Source organism: Diprion similis, chromosome 6 (genome assembly GCF_021155765.1).
Source record: "Diprion similis isolate iyDipSimi1 chromosome 6, iyDipSimi1.1, whole genome shotgun sequence".
In the NCBI taxonomy this organism is placed as follows: domain Eukaryota; kingdom Metazoa; phylum Arthropoda; class Insecta; order Hymenoptera; family Diprionidae; genus Diprion; species Diprion similis.
Window position 1 is genome coordinate 9,910,196 of NC_060110.1, and position 27,296 is coordinate 9,937,491.

At 38.0% G+C, this 27,296-nt stretch overlaps 4 protein-coding genes across 13 annotated transcripts in view; 3 read left to right on the forward strand and 1 right to left on the reverse strand.

Moving 5' to 3' along the window:
- Positions 1-681: 681 nt before the first annotated feature.
- LOC124407301 (3-hydroxyisobutyryl-CoA hydrolase, mitochondrial) lies at positions 682-3,791 on the reverse strand. 3 transcript variants are annotated; one of them, XM_046883315.1, is made up of 8 exons: positions 3,577-3,791; positions 3,243-3,333; positions 2,372-2,439; positions 2,057-2,298; positions 1,625-1,866; positions 1,323-1,542; positions 1,010-1,197; positions 682-925 (listed from the first exon to the last, which is right to left on the reverse strand). In XM_046883315.1, exons 2-8 carry the CDS (start codon positions 3,331-3,333, stop codon positions 795-797), a joined length of 1,182 nt encoding a protein of 393 aa, XP_046739271.1. In that variant the 5' UTR covers positions 3,577-3,791; the 3' UTR covers positions 682-794. The 3 variants fall into 3 exon arrangements, with proteins under 3 accessions (XP_046739271.1, XP_046739270.1, XP_046739273.1); XM_046883314.1 differs by lacking the exon at positions 3,577-3,791 and adding an exon at positions 3,412-3,556; XM_046883317.1 differs by lacking the exon at positions 3,577-3,791 and having other exon boundaries at positions 683-925; positions 2,372-2,485.
- A 687-nt stretch (positions 3,792-4,478) lies between these two features.
- LOC124407297 (bifunctional purine biosynthesis protein ATIC) lies at positions 4,479-8,061 on the forward strand. Its single transcript, XM_046883310.1, has 7 exons — positions 4,479-4,748; positions 5,143-5,346; positions 5,588-5,876; positions 6,166-6,657; positions 6,762-7,151; positions 7,286-7,550; positions 7,649-8,061. Exons 1-7 carry the CDS (start codon positions 4,733-4,735, stop codon positions 7,766-7,768), a joined length of 1,776 nt encoding a protein of 591 aa, XP_046739266.1. The 5' UTR covers positions 4,479-4,732; the 3' UTR covers positions 7,769-8,061.
- Positions 8,062-8,647: 586 nt separating this feature from the next.
- LOC124407010 (methylthioribose-1-phosphate isomerase) lies at positions 8,648-13,780 on the forward strand. Of its 2 annotated transcripts, XM_046882780.1 has the most exons (6): positions 8,648-8,833; positions 8,915-9,035; positions 9,681-9,916; positions 10,783-10,991; positions 11,456-11,664; positions 11,805-13,780. In XM_046882780.1, the coding sequence occupies exons 1-6, from the start codon at positions 8,808-8,810 to the stop codon at positions 12,090-12,092; spliced, it is 1,089 nt and encodes a 362-aa protein (XP_046738736.1). In that variant the 5' UTR covers positions 8,648-8,807; the 3' UTR covers positions 12,093-13,780. The 2 variants fall into 2 exon arrangements, with proteins under 2 accessions (XP_046738736.1, XP_046738737.1); XM_046882781.1 differs by having other exon boundaries at positions 8,649-9,035.
- A 1,241-nt stretch (positions 13,781-15,021) lies between these two features.
- The window catches only part of LOC124407742 (tropomodulin), a 70,063-nt gene continuing 57,788 nt past the window's right edge, over positions 15,022-27,296 (forward strand). For 6 of the 7 annotated variants that reach the window (XM_046884196.1, XM_046884197.1, XM_046884192.1 and 3 more), the window contains exon 1: positions 15,023-15,474. In XM_046884196.1, coding sequence (XP_046740152.1) covers positions 15,322-15,474 — 153 coding nt within the window. In that variant the 5' untranslated portion in view covers positions 15,023-15,321. Of the gene's footprint in view, positions 15,475-27,296 lie in introns of all 7 variants that reach the window. The other variant, XM_046884190.1, reaches the window with a different exon arrangement.

Genomic DNA, 27,296 nt, shown 5'->3' on the forward strand with positions numbered 1-27,296 from the left:
CAGTGTCGTTTGTTACCATTTTGTTTCCCGATTGAATGATTTACTTCTGTCTTTCTATCGGACCCGGTGTAACCCTGATGTAAATAATTTGTCATTATTCTATGCATACATACGTAGCTTGCACGGTGCCAGGCGAGATCACTGTGTTGTGATTGTGTTGTCAATTTCATGTTAGAGTTCCATTGGTAGCATTAAAAATGCAACGTAACACACCGTGATCTCTGATATGTAGATAGAGGAATGAATGAACTTAATTACTTTCTACTTGATTGTGGAAATTGAAATTATTATCCGAAACAATCGCTTACTTGTAACCAATTCACATATGTATAATTTGAATGCATTATCATTTTGTCCAGTTCAAATTTTTTATTTCTTGGTAACACGGTTTAACAATGGATATATGAAAAATATGCATTCAGATTTTGTCTGAGTGAAAATTTAAATGCTATTAATAGTAATGTTAATTGAAATTGTTCTGTTCATTGGTTTTTACATGAAAAATAAAACAGTTCGCTGAATTTTTATATGACGTTTCAGTTAATTATTCTTAATTTGAGCACTTGAAACGGTGATGAAAAACTAGGTTACTTAAATTACGTTTCCTAGAATTAAATAGAATTTTTTTTATCGGTAATGTATAAGCTTTTAAGGAATTACAACATCCGTTTCAACAATATTGACCAAAGTTCTTTACCCAGCGTTTGACGACTTATAAAATTATGAAAACGACAATCTTTTAGAGCCATGTTTTATGATGAATGTATCAATACACTTTCCACAACAGCACATTATCAAAGTTGCAATTCCTCTTCGTCAGGTAGTTTTGCAAATCTTGCATCTATTGCTTTCTGTGAAATTTCACTCAACTGAGCTGGTTTCCACATTGGTTTTTTGTCTTTATCGACTAAAAGAGCTCTAACGCCTGTAAAAAAAATTGTTATTCAAAAAACTCTAGTATCCATGTAACCATGTAACAACAATTTAAAATCAAACTGCAGCCAATCACCTTCGTAATAGTCACCATCCTTCGATAGAGCTGCGGATACTAGCCTAAACTCCATCTGCAAGCATTCTTTCAGTGACAGTTGAGATCCTTTCTCTATTGCTTGAAGTGTGACTGTAAGAGACGTGGGAGACATTTGTTGCAATAACTTAATTGAATTGACTGCCCAATCTGATCCATCTGACTCAAGCCTGAAAGTATAAATGCATTACAAATCAAATTAACAATTACTAGTAGGTAGTATTAAGAATGCTTCTCACTGTATACAATACAAAATTCTTATTAATAGAATTTAATTGTTTTTATCAACAGTCACCTTTTTATTATTTCTTGAACATTTGGAGCAGAGAAACATTTATCTATTTGTTTTAAATATGGCTGCAAACTAAATTCAGGATTGAAATTGTCTGGTTGATACTTTGTTATGATCTCACTAATATTGTTGCCATTTGATTCTAGTAATTCGTTTGTTAAATCTCCAAGTCTTTCAGATGGAACGTAGTGAGTCGCTATGCCTGCTGCAAGAACGTCAGTACCTAGAACATCAGTAAGATCGTATAGTCCAGTTCTGAGAAAGACAAATTCAACATTGCGAAAGTTAAACTCCTAATGTCTCACCTTTGAGACGATGGCCAGTTAGGCCCAAGTAACATCCCAGCTTTCCGCTCAATCTGGGAAGGAAGAATGTACCACCCACATCTGGTACCAAACCTATGGCGGTTTCGGGCATGGCAAACAGCGTGTTTTCGGTAGCTATTCTGTACTTGCCATGAACAGACAAGCCAACGCCACCTCCCATGGTTATACCATTTATTAAAGCTATGTATGGTCGTTTGTAAGTCCCAATAAGGTGGTTCAATCTGTAAAAAGACGTATTTCAATTTAACAGTGAGTTTTTCTCTACGCGAGAAATACAATCCTTGCTTAGATCATTGATTATATGTACTTATATTGTACTATGTGTACTGTGTATTTGTAGTTTGCTTTAATACTGGAAATATGTTATAGAATTGTCAAGAAGCAGACAATGCTAATTTCACCAGTACTCACGTGTACTCTGCACGAAAGAATTCTTGTCCGACTTTCTTACCACCAGAGTTATTTAAAGCCAAGGCGAGTGTTTTAACGTCGCCACCAGCACAGAAAGCCTTCTCACCAGTTGCTTTCATAATTACTAAGTTTTTTGATGCTTCCCATTTTTTTAGAGCTGGATATATTTTACGCACCATCGACAAGTTCAGGGCATTCAAAACCTTTGGGCGGTTTAGAGTTACAATACCGCTGTCCTTGATCTGAAGATGTAAAACTGTGTAGAATCGATATGTTATCATTCTTCAATACATCATTTCAAATTATCAAACTCACATTTTCTATGAGAACGTCGTTTTCATCGAGAGAATCAGATTGTATTTCGCTTTTTTCCGCAAGTGTTGCTGGAATTCAAGTTGCTCGTTTGGTAACAGGTGGTAGATGAAGGCCCTGAGTGTTAGTTGTTCATAGCAAAGGTCACTTAATTTTGGTATATGTAGCGAGTTAGTAGCATATAGAGTGTTGGAATTGTAATTGGAAAAACTTTTTGCGTATTAATGCAAATTTGTGAACCATATTTATAGACCAAATATTTGTATCGATACAAAAAAAAATTGACATTATTTCTGAGCTAGTGGGTATAAAGGATCTGAATTAATATATCACGAATTTTACAGATTTTCTATAATTGATAATTATTTTTCTATTGACAATTATGCACTAAAAATTGCCTATGTATGGAAAAGTTTTGGTATTGTTTTTTAGAGCTTTGAGGCAATGGTGAAACTGAATTTTTCTAATGTAATGTTTCACAAAAAGGAACAAACTACTAAATCTGAACCATTACATTATATTTATGCGGTTTAGCAATAACTTCCTCAACTTCTAGATTTTCCATATATATCGGAGCTTCAATAGCCACCCTATTGTTCTAAATCTTCCATGAATTGAATTTCCATTAATTGTTTATACAATACCAGCTCGGATTCTTTGAAATAAAGTAAGATTACGATCAGAAAATTCTAAACTATCATGTTCTCCCGCAATGAGTAACAATGATTGTTTCGGAATTGTTCATAAATATCGCAATAATTTAAATGAATTGTTCGACAAATAATTGCATATATTTCCATAGCTTGTTTATATCCTCTCATTTCTTGTAATTTACAGTGACAGTTGCAAGAATTTTAGCGGTATTTATTCATACCTGAACCATGAATTGACATAATCCTTGCGTTGAACCAACCCGCGGTCCTACTCGCGGTGGTTTTACTCAACCGAAAGGTTATGTTGGACATCTAAAATAAAATAAGAATAACTATTTGTCTAAAATAAACTGGCAGGTAAGGTGGATTTTTAGGTCAACAAAATATTACCATTGTGTCAGCTTACTATTTATCTACTACGATTGTGTTCCGAATATAAGTAAATAAAAAGTTTGTTTCCAGGCAAAATTCTTTATCCAAGAATTCACCAAGTGTTACTATAGAGATGGATAGAATTGGAGCAAAACTGGTTTAGGAATACGCAAAGTTATGTAACTTTTCTTTGTTCGGTGTTTCCGATAAGACTTCAGTTCAGCAAACACCGCTCCATCCAATTTACGATTGGCATAATCATTATTCCCGCTGGAAATTCATTTCGGGATTGGTAATTGTGTTCGTACTACTGCCAACACAGCGGCGATTGCATGACACGCGTGTTCCGCGTGTTCGCTTGTTGCGCACAAGGCGCGTGCGTGGACTACCTACCCTAAAAACTGAATGACAACTTACTATCATCCATCATCTATCATTACAGCAGATCAGTACGGGATCTGTAGTGCCGGTACGACTGACTGAACACTGACAAAATTGTTCTGTTCTGTTGACTCATGTGTTAGAGAGAGATAGTGAATCTCCTATTATCGACTGGACACCCCAACACGTCTTTGTTCACCGACAAACAATTGGACTTGTGTGAATTACCAACTTCAGTCAACTCTCACGGGTATTATTTTAAAGCAAATAAAAAAACGTAGAGGTAACAGGAAAGACCTACATTTACCGATTCGCTCATGAGGGTTACAATCGTTAACTAACTGACATTTGACAACGAGTCGGTACGGTAAAAAATTTCTATACCGCAACTCTCCGCACCGTCCCTTTTATTTTATCATTGAGGTTCAAAATGCCCAATTTAATAGCTGACTGTCTTCGTCAGTCTTCAGTCAATACTTTCATGTTTCTGTAATTTACCGTTACATACTTTTACGGAAACACAAAAAGGACGCTATGTTATTCCATTGCTTGTATGAAAGCACATTATTTACGGAGCAATATTCGCGTGACGTATATAGATACTACCATGCAGCGTAGCGGAATATTTGAATGAAGGTCTTATAACCGGCCTGGCAAAGATATTTTTGTTCTAGAGATGTTTATAAAGTGCACAGCGCTTCAATGTCCGATAACTTTTGACCCTGGACCCCCGCAAACCGTGAGATAATTCCTTTGACGCACTCGATTGAACGAGCTAAATAACAATTGGCGGGATCGAACCTATAAATGGAGGGATCCGCTTCAGGGTCATACACTTGTTGCCAATCGAACGACACATACGACACGCGTGTTTGACTCCATTGAAATCAGTCTCGTGCCCGTTCAGTCATATTCCGGTTTCGTTTTTGAAGACTGTAGGCTCCAAACCACCGTAAATATGAGTGGAAAGATTGGTGAGAATCAGTTTGCACATTTTAATTAACTTTATTTATATTTACCAACGTTCTTACTGCTCAAAAGCTTTGTGAACCTTACGCCGGGTCTCGAGATTCGGGTTAGCTGTACCTTCTCATCGCCTCGTGCATTTTCCGATTACAAAGATGCGAACTTAGAATAGATGTAATATATTTTATTCTTCAGTCCGCAAACTCACTCTTGTAATTATGTCTTTGGTAAAACACTGGGTTTCGACCCCTTCGAAGTGATGATTGATATGAATAAATTATGATGATCGTTGTTTTTTTTTGTTTTGTTGCATCTGCATCAGTTCATCTTCGTCTATTTTTATTGCACAAGAGGGAAAACGTAGCCACAAACCTGTTATTAATATTGTGTATTTTGTTGCAGCTTTGTTAAGTGTGTCTGACAAGACGGATTTATTACCTTTTGGTAAAAAACTATACGACTTAGGCTTTGTACTAGTCGCATCTGGAGGTACCGCAAAATCTTTGAGAGACACTGGCCTACCAGTTAAAGATGTATCGGACATCACGGGAGCTCCTGAAATGCTCGGAGGACGAGTTAAAACTCTTCATCCTGCTGTTCATGCAGGTTGGATTTAATATTCTTTCGATTATCAACAATGATAACGCGTGTTAAATGATTCACAAATCTAGTGGAAATTAATGTTACTGAATGGGATATAATTCACCAATAGTCATCGAATATAACAATGACTAACTTTTTGGTTTTTTCCAATTTATTATTACAATATCTCTATTTAGTTTGTTTTTCATCCCATCAATGAACAGAGCTTTTTAATATTATCATTATTGTTATTATGCATTTATAGGTATTTTGTCTCGCTTGAGTGATTCAGATCAAGCCGATCTAAAAAAGCAAAAGTATGAGATGATAAGCATCGTAGTATGCAATCTTTATCCATTTATAAAGACAGTAACTAAGCCTGACGTCACTGTCGCCGATGCGGTAGAAAATATTGACATCGGTGGTGTGACTTTGCTAAGGGCTGCCGCTAAAAACCATGCAAGAGTCACGGTTATCTGTGACCCTGTTGATTATAATAAGGTTATCAAAGAACTGGAAAGCTCCTCTGATAGAGATACTTCTGTTGTTACTAGGTATTCAAGCTTTCATTTTTATATCTTATCGGTTTTTAATTATGTTGTTATTTATTCGCTTTAAACATCAGAATGCTCTAGACTTATACTTATAAATGTTTTGTATTTTATATAGTTCAACTTAGTAATTAGTTGATCGCGTGTAAACAATCAGCAAAAGTCTTCCTTTTATCAATCATTGATACTCACTGTTTAAATTTTTCCGTCTCTAAATGGAAACTTTAATAGTTAAAGGTTACTTAAGTTTCACTAAAAAGGGCCTTACCATATCTTTATTTTAAAATTTCAGACAGTCCTTGGCTCTTAAGGCATTCACTCACACAGCTGAGTATGATAATGCCATTTCTGATTACTTCCGTAAAGAGTACAGTGCAGGACAATCTCAGCTTACACTTCGCTATGGCATGAATCCCCACCAAAAACCAGCGCAGCTTTTCACTACTCTAGAAAAGCTTCCATTGACAGTAGTTAATGGTTCACCTGGATTCATAAATCTTTGCGATGCCTTGAATGGTTATCAGTTGGTCAAAGAGCTTAGAGCTGCTCTCAATTTACCAGCTGCAACTTCATTCAAACATGTTAGTCCAGCTGGCGCAGCAGTCGGTGTCCCACTAGATACCGATCAAGCAAAATTATGTCAAGTCGAAGATTTGTTGGTTCAATTGACTCCGCTAGCTTGTGCGTATGCTAGGGCTCGAGGAGCGGATAGAATGTCCAGCTTTGGAGATTTTGTCGCTCTATCGGATCCTTGTGATGCCATTACTGCCAGGATTATTTCACGGTAAGAATTGAGAGGTATTCACATAGTTTTCATGATCAAATTTTAATTATAATTTCTACGTGGAGTTTAGTTTCAGGTAATTCAATCATTATTTTTCATTTCAGCGAAGTATCTGATGGCATTATTGCCCCTGGTTATACACCAGAGGCACTTGAACTGTTGAAAAAGAAGAAGAATGGCGGCTACTGTGTTCTACAAATAGATCCAGACTACACACCAGCTCCTGTTGAACGCAAAGTTCTCTACGGTCTTACCATGGAGCAGAAGCGTAACGATGCGGTCATTGATAAAAATCTGTTTACCAATATTGTAACACAGCAAAAACATTTACCAGAAGAGGCTATCCGAGATTTGATTGTAGCGACCATAGCTCTGAAATATACTCAAAGTAATTCTGTGTGCTACGCACGAGATGGACAGATAATTGGTATCGGTGCTGGACAGCAATCTAGAATACATTGCACAAGACTCGCGGGCGACAAGGCTGATAACTGGTAAGTTGTTGAGTGACATTGGATATGTCGTAGTGAACCTAAACGACCTTGGTTAACTTTCGTGCAAAAAAAAATTGGCATTCGTTTGATTTTTAAGTTAATTTGAAAATATTTCATTTTTTTTAATTCATAAGGTGGCTTCGTCAGCATCCTAAGGTCACGGGAATGCAATTTAAAAAGGGAGTGAAAAGGGCTGAAATCTCAAACGCCATAGATAACTACGTAAATGGATCAATTGGAAAAGATATGGATAAAGAAAGTTGGGCTGCTGTTTACGCAGTAGTTCCTGAACAGTTCACTGAAAAGGAACGATCAGATTGGGCTAAAAAATTGGATGGTGTAGCTCTTAGCAGCGATGCCTTCTTTCCTTTCAGGGATAACGTTGACCGAGCCAGATTGGTTAGTAAAGAATTGAAAATTCTCAGTCACCTAATTTCATTTATAATCCTATCGCATTGTGACAAACCATTTTTATTGCCAAATTTGTTTTATTGCAGAGTGGTGTTCGATATATTGCTAGTCCAGCTGGTTCTACCAATGATGAAGTTGTGATTAAGGCGTGTGACGATCACAAAATCACTATGGCACACACCAACCTTCGTCTATTCCACCATTAAATTGTTTAATCCAATTCAGTATAGCCCCATTCAGGGAAAATTACTGGGTTTGGGTGGTATGTAGTATGCACTATCGATCTGAGTATTTCGAATATTCCTGTTATTAATAGATAAATGTATTTTTATACATTACTGTTATCACTATAAATATGGTAATTTTATGAAAATTTTGCCATATTATGTTATATATATATATATGATGTATGAATATTATGATTCTAGGCTCCTTTGTATTTTTCAACAAGACTTGTATTTCTAAAAATGTTCAACACTACTTTTTCTAAAGAACCTAATTTTATGTATCCAATCTTCACATCTGTATAATCACCAGACTCACGTGATATTGAAAGATACTTTGAGCTATATGTAAGAATTAAATTTTCATGATATAATTCTGTACCTAACAGAATATCAAGACAGTTGAGGTATGCGGTCCAGGTTGGAAATCTTATAAAACTGTTTCATTTACAATTAGAACCAATGATTCATTTTCAATATTGGCCGAATTCAGAGTATTCAGTTTGCAATAGGTGTTTCATTATTCTCTCATATTCCATTACGAATTAAGAAATTTTTCCCAACTGTTATAGACAAGCAGAAATTTCATGGGAAAATAGCCAAAACCAATCACTTGTCTCGTGATCAGTCTATAATCATATCGTGATCTCAATAATAATCATATTTTCATACAAATTAACATCGCAAAAATTCGACTATCTTCGTTAAGCGACAAAAAACAAAAATTGATTTTATCGTCGATTGAAAATTCCCTCCGTATCCAATATAAAGTTGAGACGAAGGGAGCTTCAGTACCGGCTTGCTGCGACAGCTGTTGTAAGCTTCGCGAAGCTCACGCCCTGAAGTTATCGTTGTATCATCGCGTTCGTCGCAGCGTTGACAGAATCAGACAGTAATCACGTGTTTACCGAAGTCTGTTAAAGCTAGGTCTTCTGTCTATCTATGAATGGCTGGGTCGTTATCTGTGCACGTGAACCGCGCCGCAAGTTTGTTAACTCTATTCCGCTGAAAAATACCGTAGATGCAGTTAATACGGAATAATAATTCGCCTGTGAGTTCGGTCGTCAAACGTATTACGCGCCAGTCCTAACCTAAGATTTCGCAACATTTTCCCGGGATGACGCTTAGAGCAATAAAATGGGAAAACGGAAAGCTGGAGATTTTGGATCAAATTTTACTCCCGGTAATCTCAAAATACGTCGCTGTCAAGGGTGTCGAAGACGGCTGGAAGGTTATCAACAAAATGCAGGTAATGCACCGACTAACTTTTCTAACTAACGATCAATTGCATAACGCAGGTTAAACGCCGAGGTTATCCTCAATTCTGTCGGCACATGTTCCAATATTAGAAGAGTAATCGTCGCTCTGAATTTGTAATTAATAATTTCTTTTATTCATCCGTTGACCCCTGCTTGATATCACGAATCACCGAAACTTTCCAGTCATATTTATCAACTTCGATATGATACTTATTCTTAACAATGTATTCTGGTCATGATTAGCAGTTAATCATGTTGCTTTTGGCTTATCTGGCAAATGATGTCGATGGTTTTTACATACATCGAACGCATACAGATACAGTTTTAAAATAATAAAGAGGACCACAACGTCTATGATTTTATATAATATTGTAATATGTGGAGAATATTCTAAGCCCAGACTTGAGTTTCATTAGCCTTAATGTATTAGGCTGGTAGTTGTATTTTTATTCATACAATTTTTTAAATCGAATCGTTGAAGTATTTTATATAATCTCAGTATTGTTGCTCGGACAACCGTAGCTCAAGAATGTAAAAGTAATACTCTCAACTCTCAATATAAACGTAAAGTATAGCATGCGTAGTAGTGTGACGATCATGGCTTGAGTAGAGTTTTAGATTCGATATTTTTTCAGGTACGGGGGGCACCGGCGATTGCCATCGTTGGGTGTCTTAGTTTGGCCGTAGAGATTCAGCCCGAGGTATTTACGGACAAAAAGAGTCTCCGTCAAGAAATTGAGGGGAAACTGAATTACTTAGTATCCGCAAGACCGACTGCAGTGAACATGAAAATAGCTGCCGAAGATCTGATCACACTTTCCAATCAACTTAGCAAAGATGATTCTGTATCTGCCGCAGATATGAAAGAGAGGTATGCAATTGTCATTTTTATCTGCTCGAATGACTACAAATTTATAGACAAGTTTACCAATTGCACCTTATGTTAATTAAAAACTGGTTTCTTTAGTTCTCTAATGCTCTTTACCGTATCACTTGCTCCAATGAGCTCAATTATGGCTTAAACATAGCTTTAAGAGATTGATGCTTATTAATACTCATTTGTGTTGATTGGTGATTGGTAATTGCACATTAATTAACTTTTCATCTGGATGTCAATAAAGATAAGTTATCAGATTGTGGCAACCAATCTGTTAACTTCACCTTATCAAAGTTGATCCAACCTCGGCAAACTTTGTTGAACATATCATCTTACTCTTTCAATTTTCTTAATTGACAACCTCGACTTTGGCACTGCAGATAAAATTTTTATAATCTCACACTTTGGACCACATCATTTCCAAATTTACAAACGTTTCAACTTTGTCTTCGATAATCTTGCATTCTTTTAGTTTCTTGGTCAATATATGTTGTTAATACCTTATTTTGCAATAATTAAACAATAATGGATAGTAAATGAGGACTTGTTTTTCTGTTTATTATTACTGTATGTTTGTTGGAAAAATTCTAAATTGATTATTCTGTCAAAGAAAATGCTATTTTGTGATGTTTTGATAAAATTCAGGCAGCATTGTTTGAAAGTAGAAGTTTCAGTTACTTCGCACAATTTTAATTTTCAACAGACATGATTATTGTTGTTATAATGATTTAGTGGCGCTATGTTACCATTCTATTAGTATATAAAATTCTGAGCTACCATATATGTGTGTGTGTGTCTGTCTTATACACATGGCGAATGTAAAAGGCAAAAAGAAACAAAACAAAATGAACATTGAATAGGTTCCTAAAAGCAATAGATGCGATGTTGGAAAAAGACATTGCCGACAACAAAGCAATTGGACGTCATGGAGCGCGGGCAATTCTGAACAACGGGGCAGGAGATAGTTTGGTGAGGGTTCTCACCCATTGTAATACTGGCAGCCTTGCCACTGCGGGATACGGCACGGCATTAGGTGTTATTAGAACATTGCATGAAGATAAAAAACTCGGTAAGGTCTTCTTATTAACTCATATCTTCTTATATTTATTGTTGAATTATACAGGATAATAACTTCTACGCATAATCGACTAGAAACCACTTTTCTTTAGCTACTAATGTCACCATTACTTTGCTGAGAAACTAGGTATTCACATTCTCTTATAATGAAGTACATTTATTTCATTCATGATTTGATTATTCTATTGCCTTATGTTGATAATTTTACGTTTGCATTTCAATTTAAACTGCTAACACTATTGCTACAACAAGAAGTTTACTTTTTATGTTTTATCTTATTTACTGTTCAAGTATACTTGACTCGTATTTTTGTGTGCATATTACAGTGTACTTAACAAAGGTAGGTGTTTGAATTGCAATGTTGAAAATTTTTATTTAATTGTTTTGCTTAACACATCTCAATGCGCGTGACTTAAACAAATTACTTATTATTAGCGAGTTCTTTATTTGTTTCAGAACAAGTTTATTGCACTGAAACGAGGCCGTATAATCAAGGTGCACGATTGACTGCGTACGAGTTAGTTCACGAGAAAATGCCTGCTACTTTGATATGCGACGACATGGTCGCGGCATTGATGAAATCCAGAACTATATCTGCAGTTATTGTCGGTGCTGATCGAGTTGCAGCGAACGGCGATACAGCGAATAAAATAGGAACTTATCAAGTAATTTTTTTAAGTTTCTGATATTTTTTTAATCCAGTAGCGCTGTCTGCCTTACTCTTTTTTGTCTTCAGCTTAATACACCGGCTTTTAAATCAAATCCTTTGATTTCTGGTCAATTTAAAAACCATGGTAATTTGCAGATTGCAGTCGTTGCAAAATACCATAGTGTGCCATTTTATGTCGCCGCGCCTTTCACCTCCATCGACTTCACCATTCCCAGTGGCGATCGTATCATCATTGAAGAAAGACCGGAAAGAGAAATGACGCACATAAACGATCAGCGAGTCGCTGCTGCGGGTATACAATGCTGGAATCCGGCGTTTGATGTAACACCAGCTGCGTTGATCACAGGCATAGTTACAGAGAAAGGTGTATACTCCCCTGAAGAATTAAAAAAGCTTAACGTATCCGAGAAACTGCAGGACTAACAGATTTCGAATGTGTCATCCTATTTGCTGACGCAACATGCACTTGTACAATTCAATTGATTATCATTGAATAACAACTTTCGTCATTGTCAGAATTCTGCTGAGCTTACATGCTTAATGCATCCAATGTGTCTGTTGCACAGATTATATAATCTATGAATACGGTGCAGGGCTTTGATATCCGAATAGAATATTCCATCTCAAATTACAGGTATCGGTGAGTTTTGTGCTACACAGCTTTTGAAGTATTCAGCTTACAGAAAGCGAAAACCTGGAGCTATACATTTTAAAGAATTCAATGATTGATTAGCACTAACAGTATGTAATTCTTCTCGTAAACGCCAAATCATACAAAAAACGCACTAAGATTTCAGGCGAGTTGGTAAAATGCTGTCGCTTGAATAATATTTGCACAAATAACTTTTTGGTGAGATATTCTCACGTACAAATATATTTCTTGTTTGCCTAATCATGTCAGGCACGTTTCTCCTATTTAAAATAATGTTTTGATACTTCATTTACATCATGCAGCTAAGTGGGAGGTGGTAGTTGGATTATTGTCCCGATATTTCCTTGCCAAAAGAGAACAATAATCATATCAGATCTTTTACTGTTGAAATAAAAATTTAATACGTAATCAAATTTTTCAGATATATCACTACTCACGTAGTAGATTATTTGCCTGTCTTTTTAATTAGACTGACTCTTAGCGATGAAAATATTTTGTTTCACTTGATATATTCTACTGGATCGAAATTTAGAAAGCGAATTTTTTTGGCGGGCATCAGTGATGCTGTCGTTCTCGCTAATGCACTTTCTACATTTAATAACAACGAAAATATGGTAGAAAACAAATGCATTTTTGAATTGTATTGAACATCTTCAGTGTAAAACGGAATTCTTGACCTTTATGATGTGACATGTAGGGAAATACTGTTGACACGAGTAAATATTGTTATACGTTTCGTTCCAAAATTAGGGCCCTCATCAGACTTACATTACCCGTTCGTAGCTTCTTTGAGGATAAGGACAATTTTCCATCATGTCTGTACGACTTTGTTCCCCGTGCTAACGCACGTTTCCAATTATCCTAGAAATGAATAGAGGAAGGTATGGAATCTCATGAAGAACCGGTTACTGTGTACATTTATCCATTTGGATATGATTAAGTGTTGGTGGTTTTATTCAGTATGCTCAAATTAGTATAACATTTACAGCAAAAGTGACAACAACCGATGTGTTCCAGTGATTGAAACTTACGCTCGTGAATTGCACTATTTCTTGTACTTACTATTCAGCACAATCTTTTGATATCAATTTTAATTATAATAGAAAAAAAATTGAGTCCTGGAGTCACTAGATATTTTCTACTGATGTGCCTTTTAGAAAGAATTGTTCTCCCTTGCCGATTTTTGAAACTATAATTGTAAATCTTGATCCTGGATGAGACTGGTTACTATATTTAAAATACAATATTGTGTACATTTGCAGCATGGTGACACAAAACATGGAACAGGATCGTTCCGAACGTATGTAATTGTACTTTTCATACATACTGCACTTGCATAATATACCTACGATATTTAAGTAATTTATTAGATGTATAATCTAACGCGCTTCTACACTCTGTTCAATGTCATATTTTTGTAATTGTATTGTATAATAGATTGATCGTAATTGCGCTACGAGTAACTTTTTTTACTTGCTACGAAAATACACTTTTACCATTTAAAACAACAGGAAACAAATTTTCCACCATCTTACCGATTTCTTTTATGCAATTGGTGTGGGAATATAAGTAATTTAAAAAGCATTACTTGCAATTTACAGAAATTCCTCATTCTCTGTGATTTTATATACGTATAATGCATAGCTGCCTCGAAAAAAATGCGGAAACTGAAGGTTTATGACTGATCAAAGTGATGAAGATTCTTCCGTTAATACTACACATGACCGTTGTTTCAAACTCATTCTCGAGATTTGAATTCATCTGGAATTTGACCCAATACATGAGACAACGATCGGTATAAACCACATATCAAATTCCATTCGCACAATCATAATTTTTCTCGGGAAACGTTTAGTTGTTTCTGTTCTCCTTTCTCTGCAGAAATTAATAAACTGAACTAATAAATTTTTTTTCAATAATGTATACGTCGCACGTAGATCTGACCAACATTGTTACCGAGTGTTAAGATTTTTTTTCGATGCAGTTACAGTAGATTTCGAAGAAAAGATTCATTGAAAATACATTTTTCTTCTATTCTTTGCTTAAACCACTAGCGTAATTTAGGTAGATTATAGATTGTCCGTGTCGAACTTGGTTTACTTCAGATGAGTGGTTTCCTTAAAATTCATTCGTTCACGTAATTGTAGAGATGATGCTCGGTTTTTTCTTCCTCCTAAAGATATTAGGAAATGTCCAAATTCATTTGTATTTTCGTAATTCGTCAAAATTGACTCCCACCGTTTTTATTTTAGTGTTACGAACAAAGTGCCAAATCGCAGTGCAGTAATTTTCAACCTCATTGTCAGTATAATCATACCGAATGTCGATTCTCTCTTTAGTTGAGTGTAGATAGAGTTTGTGCAACTGTTGCGATTTGATACACAGAAGTCTGTGAAAACTGTCGAAACTGTCGAAACCGCGCGACTTGAAATGTCAAAATTTTGGTATAGTTCAATATTTCTCGAGTATTACACGACGAATTGGCACAGTTCGATTGGTTTTTCGAAGGAATCTCCTGCCGATTCTCTCGACGAGAGACAACGAGACCGATCAGAGGGAGAGCGAGAGAGGCTGGAAACGAGAGTCAGTCCCCGGGTCGCGTAAACGGCACGGAACGCGTGTACAGCAGCCGTAACTTAAGGGAAAACTGAAATCTATTTTCGCTGTGAAGACGGCTTGGAGGGCCAGTGGAAGCAGTTTGGTTTAGTTCAGCCAGTCGCGTCGTTCGGTGCAGAGTCGCGTCCCGGAATTTTAAGGAATACCGCTCGCATCGCTATCGAGCCTTGAGTTTTACTCAGCGATAATTTCTCTCCTTATACGCCGGCTATTTTCCGAAGGAACAAACCGGCATTTCCGCCTTTCCATAAGCTTTCCCATTGTATCCCGACCTCTTTTCGTTACCCGGTGTTTGGCGCTGCCGCCGCTGTTACCACGGGTAAAAGCCTGAAATTTTCGACCCTGGAGGGTGATACGAACGAAAATTTACCGGGCAACAGAAAAATGGAAGTTATGGACGCCCTGACCCCCGTCATTTCGACGCCTTCGACGCCGGCCGTCGAGGTCACCGAGGAGGATGGACCCACCGTTGAGGAATCATACGAAGTTACAACCACCCGCCGAAAGACGGTTCGCACAAGCTACAAAATTCAGGAAGTAAGTCGGTCATCAGATCACGATAATGATGGTATTATTTGAGATTTGAGATCTGGGTGTGTGTGGCAGAAACAAACAGGGTCAAGTTAATTGTCTTCGAATTTCAACCGTATCGTAGACGCAATTCAAATCTGTCTAATTGTAAACCCCATTATTCAGAAGAATATTACTACTGCTTCTACTTTAATGACGTATAAGCGCGGGAAGTTGTTCCATACGTTATATCACCGACCTTGCACGTGTTTTTCATGTACATTTATTTATTCCAACCGTCAGAATAATTTTACGCTTAATCGTGGAATAATAGATGATTCAAATTGTACACAGGAACAATTTTTGTTGCTACATATGATATCAGTACATTTCGTGATGATTTTTGTAATCGACATATTTTCTCATCGGATTTTATAATTAGCGGAAGAATGTTTTCATTTTCTTGTTTTTTTGTTTTGTTAATACGAAAACTAATTTTCTTACAATCTCTTATCAGTATCAACAAAAACGATTTATTAGTTATGAGAAGAATGAACAATCATGCTCCCCGTATCAATTGCTGTATACATATGATACAGTTGGTCATTGAAGATGTTTGAAAATCATACCGAAACTTAATTCTCAAACCGAATGATGCTAGTTTTAATGAAAGTTGGTCGACACAGAGTTAGACCTAATTTTTGCACTGGATTTGACCCGTGTTGAATTGTCTCTGCACCTAGATCTTCGATTTCATACACGTATTTACAACGCGTTTCCGTTCTTCGGGCTTTCAGTTGGCGCATTTCCGTTCTATGTCTAAACATTAGGAAACGCTCGTATATTTACACCGACGCCATTGAATTTCGTGTGCGTCAAATAAAAATTTTTTTCACCGCGTGAGTTGCGGGGAGTTTTCCGCATTTTTCCCCGCATCAGATAAAAATTCATAATAATATTTCTATCAATTTGTAATCGCCTTTCGACAATCCGCGGCTCAATAAGATTTAGGCTCGCTTTTTAAGGGCGATAAGAAGCAATAAGAAACGATCACTTTTCAGCTAAGTTGAAACGTGGCCGCTGTTTTCTCACTCTTCGAACAATAATGTTAGTCGCCGACGTCGTTGAAGAACGTGAGATAGAAAATTGAAATACAGGATATATTTGCCTCCTCGCACTTGCCTGCTACTATCTATCGCTCTCGATTACCGAAGATTTTGCGTCATTCTCCTCGCAAGACGATTTTAGAGCTGGCTGTTGGCAACGGGCTGATTCTCGTTGAGGAAAAACACGCCAACATCACCGACACTTTTCGCAAACGAACAAAACGACTTCGAACTTCGAAGCAAAGAGTTAGTTTCTTCTTTCCGGTTCGTCATGCTCCGGAGTAAATAATTCACTTACTTTGTCTTTACATTGTGGCGAATCGTAGGCAACCTTTGATCGCAGGATTTTATCTATCCGTTACAGCAGCTCTTCCATGCATCTGCATATATCCGATAAGACAAAAGCTGTACCTTACATCCATCTTGTTTATTGACCTAATTTGTTGGACTCTTGTTTCGGGAGGAGATCCCCGATCAATCCTGACTGAAAATAGTTTTCTCCCTACGTCACGGCAATAATTTATTCAGACCTGCATCCTATGACGAGAAAAAATAATTGTGCAATTTCAAAGAGACACACGTTAAAGCTGAGCCACGCCTTCCTTTTTGTAAGCTGAAGTTGTTGTGGTCAAAACTCGAAACGCGTATTGGGCGGAAGTCATTTTTTTTCTTTGTCTTTTGCGTTTCACCATATTTCTGAGATTTAGCAGCGAAGCGTCGATATATTTCTACTCGATTATTCGCGGCCGAAGATTAAAGGATTACCCAATGCATGTCGAGTGCAGTTTAAACTGCATCGAATGTAATATCAATACCCTGAAAATTTGAAGATTGTCCTTCCGTTGTCCTTGAAACCATATTTATAGCCGAGTCTGTTCCACCGAAGTGGATTCTGACTGACTGACCGATTATATTAATTCTCGAGCGGATATCTGCCTCGTGCATGCAGCCTCGCCAGCCGTTGAATTCATTCCAATTAAATCAACTCCCGGCAAGTTGCTGGTCGTTAGAATTACCTGTCGAAATAAACACACGCCGTTATCCTGCGATGGAAATAGCCGAACAATCGCCAATTTCCTGTTCTTGTAATTCTAGCTCAGGCGAAAGATGATGAAAATGAAGCAAAACTTACTCACCTTGCCTTGCTTTACAGGAGTTTCGCGGGTACGGAATCAGTTTTTCGCCACCTCGGTTTACTCCGCGGTCTTGCTAAATTAGGGCCAACTATTTTGCAAGTTCTCATCGTCGTCGGCGGCTCGAGATGAGCAGTTCTCTGGTTCGAGAAGGCAACAGCTGTGTTTTGATGCTCTAGATTAACTTTTACTTTCATATACTTCTCGCTAAAGATAAAACGCGTGTAGGTACGTGACCGATCCTCTTTCAGGCAACTCCTGTTGACCAACTGAAAACACTTTATGGATAACGTTGGCAGACTTGAGACTACTTCATACTATAATCATTTGAAGATGTTCTTATTTTTTTGTCTCTGTAGACAGCTGCATGTATAAATTTGTAATAATTGGGAAGTTTCCAAAACTTTTTCTTCCCTCTTCATTTCGATATGCATTTGCGATGTCGAATAATTTGCACTTTGCTGCGTCCAAACTGCTTTGTTTTTTTTGTTTTTTTTTACATTGAAACCTAAAGTCGAATACGCCCGTGAAAAATGACGATCATATTTTCAAAGAGCAAACAGTTTTCTTGTTTTAGCAGTGATATCATTATCAAGTTTCAAAGTCATTTGTTTTCATCAGTATTCAAATTTACGAGACTCGGGCGAAAGTGCGATTCATTGCAACGGCGTTGCACTCGCGGTGAATTGTATTTTCTGCGAATGTTCGCCCGGAATACTTTCTGAGAATACATGTATGAAAGCTCGAGAATTAATACGTGATCATGTTTTTGAAATAGAATAAACGCTGCGTGTCTTCTTTGTATATATACAAAATAATGAAGACAATTTCTTACATTCTTACAAGACATTGGACATGATATACTTGAAATTGCTGTACAGTAGAAAGCGTATAGATGTATAATATTAGTAATTCCTAAATATCGATCTAAGCCATTGAGAATACGCTTCGTAATCGATATTTGAAGATACGGTAAATGTCCGAAGCTTTTCTAGATCGTGTCATGGCTGACGCTTCGTTTTCCGTTGATTCAAACAACGTCGTGTGTATTTATCTGTCGAGACTCAGGGAGCTTGTAGAACTCGGAGTTTTCGCGGGTTTCCAAGCTCCGATGTGAAGCCAGTGTAGTAGCACAGTGGCCAGTGGTCGCTGACACGCTAGAAATACCCATCGACGTCTGTTTTGTAATCGCACCAGCGTCACCACCAATATTTTATGATCACGGGTCCAAATTCGTTTTCGATCTCGTGTTGATTTACTCTGAAAAAGCGAAACTCCTCTCTGTATCTTCGTATAATTCCTACAATTATAATGCGGAATGATCAGGAGTTACGCTACGTATAATGCGTTAGTTTCTCAGGCTTCGAGTCCAGTAAAACAAAATCAATTTTTGCCCAATTTTGCGAAATGATTTCGTCGAAATCGAGATGTCGGACAAGTTTATATATCCTCCAAAAAAAAATCTGTAATTTCTTATCGATGATCGGTTAAATCTTCGTCGAATTATTTATAAGGAACGAAATGCTTGCACGAAAAATTATTCGCCGCGTTTTTGGGAGTGAGTGAAAATTTTACCACCCCTTTAATCCTACGCCGATGGCCTCCCCCGCAGTTCGGGCGTCGCGACGCTGATCGCTTATGCGAAGAAGCGACGCCGGTGGCTGAGAAAAGCGAACATGTCGTCATTCGCACCAGTTGGTCAACCCGTGGAGGCTTTTTAATGGCCCGCTGATCTTTTTTCGCAGCAGTGTATTGGATTATAGTTTCATCACCGCGAGATCTCGCAGCCTCTTCTTAATTCTCTCCTTTCTTTCCTTGAATCATAAACATTGGAGACCCCTGATTTTTATATCTATCGATGATTATCGTCGATTGTTCCTGCTGATTTTTCACACTATCGCAGGCATTGTGTAATATTTGTGGTTTAGAAATATTTTCTCTTTTGCGATGAAACTGTTTTTGCCTCGTTTGATCGTGAGATATCTCATTATAGTTTTACGAAGCGTGAGACAGTAGTAAAACTACGTCATAGTCAGGCCACAGATTATCCCCAACCTACTGAAATTGGAAATTGTTCTCATAAATATCTTATGTTTAGTATTGAAATGACAAGAACCCGTTGAATTCGTATAATCTTATTGCGATCTGTGTAAAGCTGTTCTAGATTACGCGCCTCTGTTTGTTGTTGCAGAAAATTTAGTAGGTACAATGAGAATAACTGTATAGAATTATATTGAAAAAATGTCTTCTGCATATTATTATCATCACTTCGAATTTTTGCTCAATTGTTTCTAATCAACTGCAGGCGCTAAAGTGCTTTACTATTTTTACTAAACAATACTTTTTATTCTGATTGTTATACAGAGTAAATCGCATACTCTGACTCTCATTTTAATTAAGTGAACAATGAATGCGGGATTCGTTGAATTAGAAAGTGCCGCCGGGAAAAAAAGTTGCATGATGGAATAGAGTTCTTTGTTGCTTAGTGCAGTGTTACTGGGATCGAGGCTTTCTTCATCGCGTCATTTTCACGAGCTATCAAGGTGACCTTAGTGCTGTTTTTTTTCTCCTTTAACAAGGATATATGTAAGAAAAGAATCGAATCGAAACCTACATAACGACAGCATTGATGCAAGCCAGTATAAGACTTGCAAAGATTGCGTTAAAGTTTCTATTTTTTACGCGATGCAGGATCGTCGAACAATGGCAAATCGTCTTTTCGGTACAAAGTTTTCGCACGGATCCAATCGAAAAAACACCTCTTCCGCGACATTCGGAAAAATTCTTTTATCAAGCCAGAAAAATTCTGCCCATGAGTTGCTGCTTCCAGATAAGAAGGGCTGATACGCTTGTAGAATAATGTCCAAAAGTTAAGGCTTGGGTTTTTTCTTAAATCACGCTGACATGATGTAAAGTTCCAATTAAAACAGTTAAGGTTCTTCGGCATCCTCGCAAGGTTTGAGATGGCACCGGGAAAGCGGATCCTTTGTGCCGTTGAAATTGTGCGAAATGGCTTCCTCGCGGTTTTCGTGCCAAGCGCTACAGAACAAATTGTTCTATTTTAATGTCCCGCAACTGGCGCTATACGAATAGTCATTTTTCTTTTCTTTTTTTCTCTCCTTATTCAAAATCTGAAGACCGATTTACACAGCAATACATCGAGCATTCAGCTTTGATCTATTTAATTTATAAAAATTCATACGATGTATATTTAAATCAGGTATAGGTGCATGCATTTCAGCATCGATCATGGAATATCTCTGTCTGCGCTGTATTAATATATCATCGAGTATTATATCTGTCTTGCTTACGACTATGAATCTCTTACTCGAAGCTCAGCCTGTGGACGAAGTTTATTCTGGACATGCAGTTACGCGTTTCGAGTGATCGATTGAACGATTTACCCCAGTTTTCTCCTATCATTCATCGTTGATAACATTTTTCTGAGATCTTCAAGTTTTGTACTCCAATTTTTTGCCAAGACTGATCCTGTAAAAAGAGACTGAAAGGAGAGATAAGGTTCATCGGTATTTTAGAAACTCAAAGGAGGGTTAAATGAGTGTGAATATCAGAATATGGTGCATTTAACTTTGGGCGGAACTGACGTTCGGTTCAACGTCAGAGGTGATTTATAATAAATGCTTTAAAAATTTCCCGTCATTCATAACTGCTTCTTGAGTGACGTCGGTGAGACGACAGTAACTGTAACGAGGATATCCTCACTCGGCTATTACCCCGCTATTTTTAGTTCAAATTCATTTTTCCCCTACGCGGAAGTCTTATATCGCCGGTGATTTATAACTCAGAAAATCGATTCCTCGGATTAATTATACATAAACAGGAGTAAGCAGTGTTTTCGAAATCTTCACGTTTTTAATTATCCAACCATGAATTTATCCGCGTTACAAGGAAGACAAGAGTGGCATAAATTTCTAACTTACACTCTATTGCCATCGATACTCTTCCGGAATAACGTTCGGTATACAGATTCCTTTCACATTCCTCATTTCGTCTATTAGGTTCATCGTTAAACGACTGAAGCTTATTTTCAACGAACCAGCAATATGATTGACAATGACTGGCTGCATTATGCGGTGAGATTTCCCTCCGAAAAGAAAAACGTCTCGGCGTTAAAACAGGGTTTATATTTATCCATCGTTCTACGAGCGAGGCTGAAAAGCATGCAAAGTTGTCGTTACGAGCAAGTCCATCATCGAGGAAGTCGCGTAAGTTTCGTGTTCCAGCATCTCGTCGTTGGGTGTTTCCTCTTCTTCGTCGATGACGGCTAGTCCATAACGTCATCGAAGACGCCGGGACACGTGATGCTTCCTAGCCTCTGTTTCTCGCACTCGAAGGAATGCGTTCTGGATGAGATTCAAGTCTGTCAAACAGCCACCCGCGCGTAGGTACACCTATAATATATTCTTTGTCAGGGCTACTTCCAAACCTGCGAAGCGAGCCTTGCGAAACTTATGTATAAATTTGCAAAAACAAGTCGTCCTTCGGGGTAGGAAAAAGTTATAGCCCCTCCGGAATTACTTCGCCCTTGAGCAAATATCGTCGATAAATTTTATGCCTGAAGACATCCGAAGCTAAAATAGGTACATTTATCAGACTTTCCAAGATCAATGTCCTTGGGAAAAATAATTCGCAGACTGCACGAACGGTTCGTCCAGTTTCATCCTAACTAATACATCTCGCTTTGCGGAGCTCGAAATCGCAACGGCTTAACATTCTATAACTGATGCCACCTACAAACGTTGACGTATTTACATTTTTCGACTATATGACAGTATTATACCTGAAGTCCGGCGACGTCGTTCTGGCGCCAATATATAAGCCGCGGTAACGGCTAACGACTGCAAACTTCTAAAACTAGATTTTACGTATTAAAGTAACTTGAAATGCTCTGCTCTGTGCACGATGCAATTCCCGAATACTGTATTTTTGAATCTTCTATTTCCGGTTTGAAACCACTAATGCGACCCTTGCGACATTACATGTTTGCAGTGACGTCCTATCTCCGTGTGACGTTCACCGCATTAAGTTCATCTACGTCGGTCTCGACGCCTCTGTTTTCCTTCTCAAAATAGAGAGTATTTATTTGTTATTACAGTCTGTTTTAGAGTTGCATCGTCATCGTGTAATCGCAGCGGCGATGCAGTGTTTTTCAAAATTTGAAAAAGATCGTTCGGAAACAAATATTCTTTTGAGTTCGTGTCGCGATTTGAATACGATTTCACGTATCGCCACGGTACCTAAAATTTATTGCAGAATTTTGAAAATCTGTTATGCTGCAGATTATAGCCAAGGCGAAAAAACGTGCAATCGATATTCACTTCACAACTTCCCGACCGAATATATCTTCTATATTCTTCTAACGAGTGGAAAACTCTTTGGTATACCCGCGTAGAACGATCGTGCAGATCCATGCCGCGACCACGTGTAAACAGACGACGTGTTCTCTAGGTTGTTTATTATAGTGACGCAAGACCACGATAGAGCTTCTGAAACGGAAATCGATCATCTACATATGTTGTATCCCCATCCGTGGATTAGAGATACAGAAATAATTTTTAATAAATACTGCAGCGATACTTTCCTGTTACGTGATGACCGTTTTTATTTATGAAGTGACAATAACTTGATTCCAAGTTTTTATTCTTCATTGAAAATATTCTTAGGTTACAAATAAATGAAATTCCATAGTCTTCGCAATTGTGATTTATAAAGTTGTTGCAGCTACAAGAGAAACTGCAAAAGGCTTCTTTATACTTTTCGTCTGATATGAATTTTACCCAGTCAGATATAAATATAAGATATATGAGAATTGAATTTTTGTTGACACAATCTTACAAGCTCATCCATTCACTTTTCGGACCGTCAAAGTTTCCATTCGCTATAGACGCGAGAGTTTTCATCGTTCGTGTGATCATGCTGATGGACGTTTCTTTCCTTGGAATTTTGCCACTACTTGCAAAGCGGCTGTAAAAATCAAGTGGAAAACTGTGGTAGGGGGGGAGGGGGGGGAGGGGCGAAGAATTTACAGCAGTGTACGAAGGTAGACGAAAATATATAACTTGAAAAATACAGAGATCTGTGTGTAACCAATGCAACATTACGTTCAAATACCAATAGTGGGTAGAAAAAATGCACTGATTTCAATTATTTACTTGATAAACCAGTGTTGCCGATTTCTTTTAATTGAAACTCGGTACATATAGAATAATGAACGATATACATTTAAAGACAAAAGTTTTGCACGGAGCTGACGGTTTAGGCGCGTGTTTAATGTCAATCTGCGGTTGAATAACACAAATGGTCTGTGGAAATTCAAGCCCGTAAATACAACCGATAAGAGGTCTCTGAAAGCGAAAGTCAAATAAACAGTTCCAGCTGCGAATTAAGTTATGCAACTCGCACAAACTCCGCTTAGATCACGAGTGTCGCCTGGCTAATCCTGCGGTTACGCGTTGAAAGCATTATGGAATAGGTATATTATTGCGGCCTAGAACTTCGCCTCACGTGCTTTTAACCATTTTCGCACTCTCCTTGTTGCACAAGACTGTGAATATGCTTTTAAACGCGTCGTTTTATTCTGTGTAGATAATTGTCTTTTATAGCCTTGATTGTAGTCTTCGCGTACAATGCCCTGAAAATGTTTACTTTTGGTTCTACTGTGCAATATCGTCTGATAACGTCAAATGTTTACTGGTGACAACCTCTTGACTTCATGACTTGTCAAATCTTACCATGCTTTCTACTCCATTTTGATTTCCACTCCAACCTGATGATATGATACTAAAAATGGTTACTCTGCACTTTCTCAGGTCGAGTCATCGTCTACTGCATAAACAGTTAATTAGAATCAAAACAGGGTTTCATCTGACATACTATATATATAGTTCAAACTTCTTTTCACTTCGTCATGAAATTCAACGTTTGCATTCCTTCTCTGATAGCTCAATTTTTATCACGTATTCATACCGTTTGAATTTACATGGCGAAAGACGTTCTGGATGTATGAAAATTTGAAAGTTGAACAATTCACGGAATCGGAGTTTCAAAAGTCTACGTTGGTTCATTCAGAAGTTTGAGACGATATTAATGTCGTCATAGGTATAAAGTGACGCCGAGTTGGCGGAGCATCGAGAATCGAGGAGGTCTGCAGTGCAGTTATGGAGGGTGGAGGTAAGGCGAGGACTATCTCGGTGTATAAAAAGTCTCCATATAAAGTGGAACGAAATTAAAACGACCTTGCTGTAGCAAAAGTTCTCTCCTTTTGGCTGACAGCTTTTCGGTTGACAACCCATATGAGACGATTCTCCTTACATCCACCCTCCGTAAGTGTAGTGCATCAACCACCGGCTAGCACAAAGTGGTTCCCTAGTTTTCCCGGCCAATTACCGGCCTCCTGGCTTCTGGTTTCCCTGGTTTCCTAGCTGGTCTGATGTTTCCTGGCTCGCGGCCTCGCCGTCTCAATTAGAGCCTCGTGTCGCTCGGTAGTACGAACACGATGTATAACCATACCGTCACGGTGCACCGCTGCAGACGATCGCCATGTGCCTCGATCTGCGTCGAAATACCGAAATAGATCGTATTGTGCGTTTAATGTTTTCAGTTCATAAGAAGCCAGCCCATTTGACGGGCTTTTCGCCTGACGGAGGTGCGACAGACTTCGGCAAAAGCTAGATCTCCGCATATTCGCAAAGCCTCGGTGTCTTTGTCCAGAATTCACCTTCAAACGCGGAATTTTTCATTTACCTATCAGCACTTCTCGACCGTTTCAAATTTGGCGAAGAGCTTAAGTACCGTCATGCGGATCCGCCGGCAATGCCAATTCGACGTTCCTCGTTTTACTCGAGGCATAAAGAACACCGGAATTCGTGTTTTGACTAGCTCGCTTGGAAGATGATCAGGAGATTCTGCAGCGCACGGCAGGCGAGACGTGAATTGAAACCGACATGTGATGAGCTGTTAGAGGCCTCCAAGATCTGGTTTCGTGCATCGTAAAGGAAATGGAAAAGCACTGATCGTGAGTTAGACGCGAGCTCGGTTTCCGATGCACGAGCAGCTGTGCTGCTGTGATCCTGCTATTTCCGGTTCGTAAACACCACCGGAAATAAGCGGATAGGACGATCGGTGCTTGAAAATTTCCGGTTAGATGTCAAGTAGGGCGATCGATGAGAAAGTTATTCAGCGATATTCTCTATTCAACTGCGACTAGCTTGAATCCAATCTGCATGCACCCGCGGAATCACAAGTTTCAGAAAAATAATGATCGCCGGTGATTGCGTGAACAATGCTCTGATCCACTTTCAGAGTTATTTGAAAGGAAGCATTAGAAATCTCGAGATTGTTGGTTGATGTATGTTATATTCGCACAGCGTTTAGAGCGGAGAAAATTTATAGTGAAGTAGTTACGTGCGCTGCTAAACACGACATATTTGGAAGCGGAGAAAATGGTTTAACAAGTATCTTAGATCATTGTCTTAAAAGTGTCACGAAAGAATTGCATGTCCCGGAAAAAAATGTAATCTTAATATATCGAATTTTTGAATTGCAGACAAAAATAAAAAAAAAAAAAAATCTTGCAAAGAAAAATAACGAAGTAAAAATAAATTCATGCAGCGCGCCGCTTTTTGCTTCAATATTTGCTTCAAGGGGTGAAGAGGAATGACTTTTTTTCCTCCGAGAATAACGAGACCTTCCTCGTTTTTTATTTCACCCTAACTCGCCCGACGTCAGGATGGAAAAGGACGAGATTATAGCGCCGGCTGATCTCTTTTCCTCGGTATCCATCACTCTGGTAGAGGCGTATATTTATAGCTGATCCGTACATCGCCGTCTTCTATACATACATCACGGTCTTACAGTAACTACTTGAGTAGTCGTGACGTCATTCATTAGCACTTTCGTCGTTTCGAAGACGATAAACATTTGATTCCAACCGTGCGATTGTCCGGTGTTTCTTGTTTTCATTAGGCAAATATCGGCGAGATTATTTTAGCGCTTAGGTACATTTTTGAAAAATATTCCACCGCGAATAGAAAAAGCGAGAGAAACAAACGTCGAGTTCGTCGTTCGGCCAAAAATTTTAGCAGGCACAAACAAGTGCTAATACCGTCGATAAATGATGCAGAACAGCTGTCTACACGCTTATACATTTCTATATGCATATTATACTTATAGTTACTCTCACATCTTGGCACAACGAGCGAGTCTTTCTTCTCTGAGATATTTTTTACATTTGTCCAAAAGATGGATGTATACTTATTTTGTTGTACTTTAGCTTGCAGCATTCTATCAGACCGATCTATCATCTGATGAATTTCAATCAATTACAAACTTACTTATGGTAATGGCGTTATTTTATAGGTATTTAATGTTTTGCAGGAATATCTAGTTACTTGTGTAACACACGTAATACACGACGGTATCATAAATCAAGGCATTATACAGTGAGAAGTGATTTGTTGAGATAACTAATATTCACTTGACTGACTGTCAGCCAAATACAAGAGAAAAAAATGTTTTATGAGTTGAAAAAAATTGACTAAATTTGAAAGAATTATGACAGTCAATTGTGTTCTAATCACCATTCGTTCGA

Bases quoted from the DNA above. Each gene is read 5' to 3' on its own strand.
- LOC124407010 (XM_046882780.1), top strand. From the start codon at position 8,808: ATGCAGTTAATACGGAATAATAATTC. The intron at 8,834-8,914 runs GCCTGTGAGTTC...GATGACGCTTAG, and splicing joins TTAATACGGAATAATAATTC to AGCAATAAAATGGGAAAACG. The intron at 10,992-11,455 runs GTAAGGTCTTCT...TATTTGTTTCAG, and splicing joins GCATGAAGATAAAAAACTCG to AACAAGTTTATTGCACTGAA.
- LOC124407297 (XM_046883310.1), top strand. The intron at 5,877-6,165 runs GTATTCAAGCTT...TTAAAATTTCAG, and splicing joins GATACTTCTGTTGTTACTAG to ACAGTCCTTGGCTCTTAAGG. The intron at 6,658-6,761 runs GTAAGAATTGAG...TTTTCATTTCAG, and splicing joins ACTGCCAGGATTATTTCACG to CGAAGTATCTGATGGCATTA.
- LOC124407301 (XM_046883314.1), bottom strand. The intron at 2,440-3,242 runs GTATGAATAAAT...CTTGAATTCCAG, and splicing joins TATGTCAATTCATGGTTCAG to CAACACTTGCGGAAAAAAGC. The intron at 1,867-2,056 runs GTGAGTACTGGT...GTCTTTTTACAG, and splicing joins TTCTTTCGTGCAGAGTACAC to ATTGAACCACCTTATTGGGA.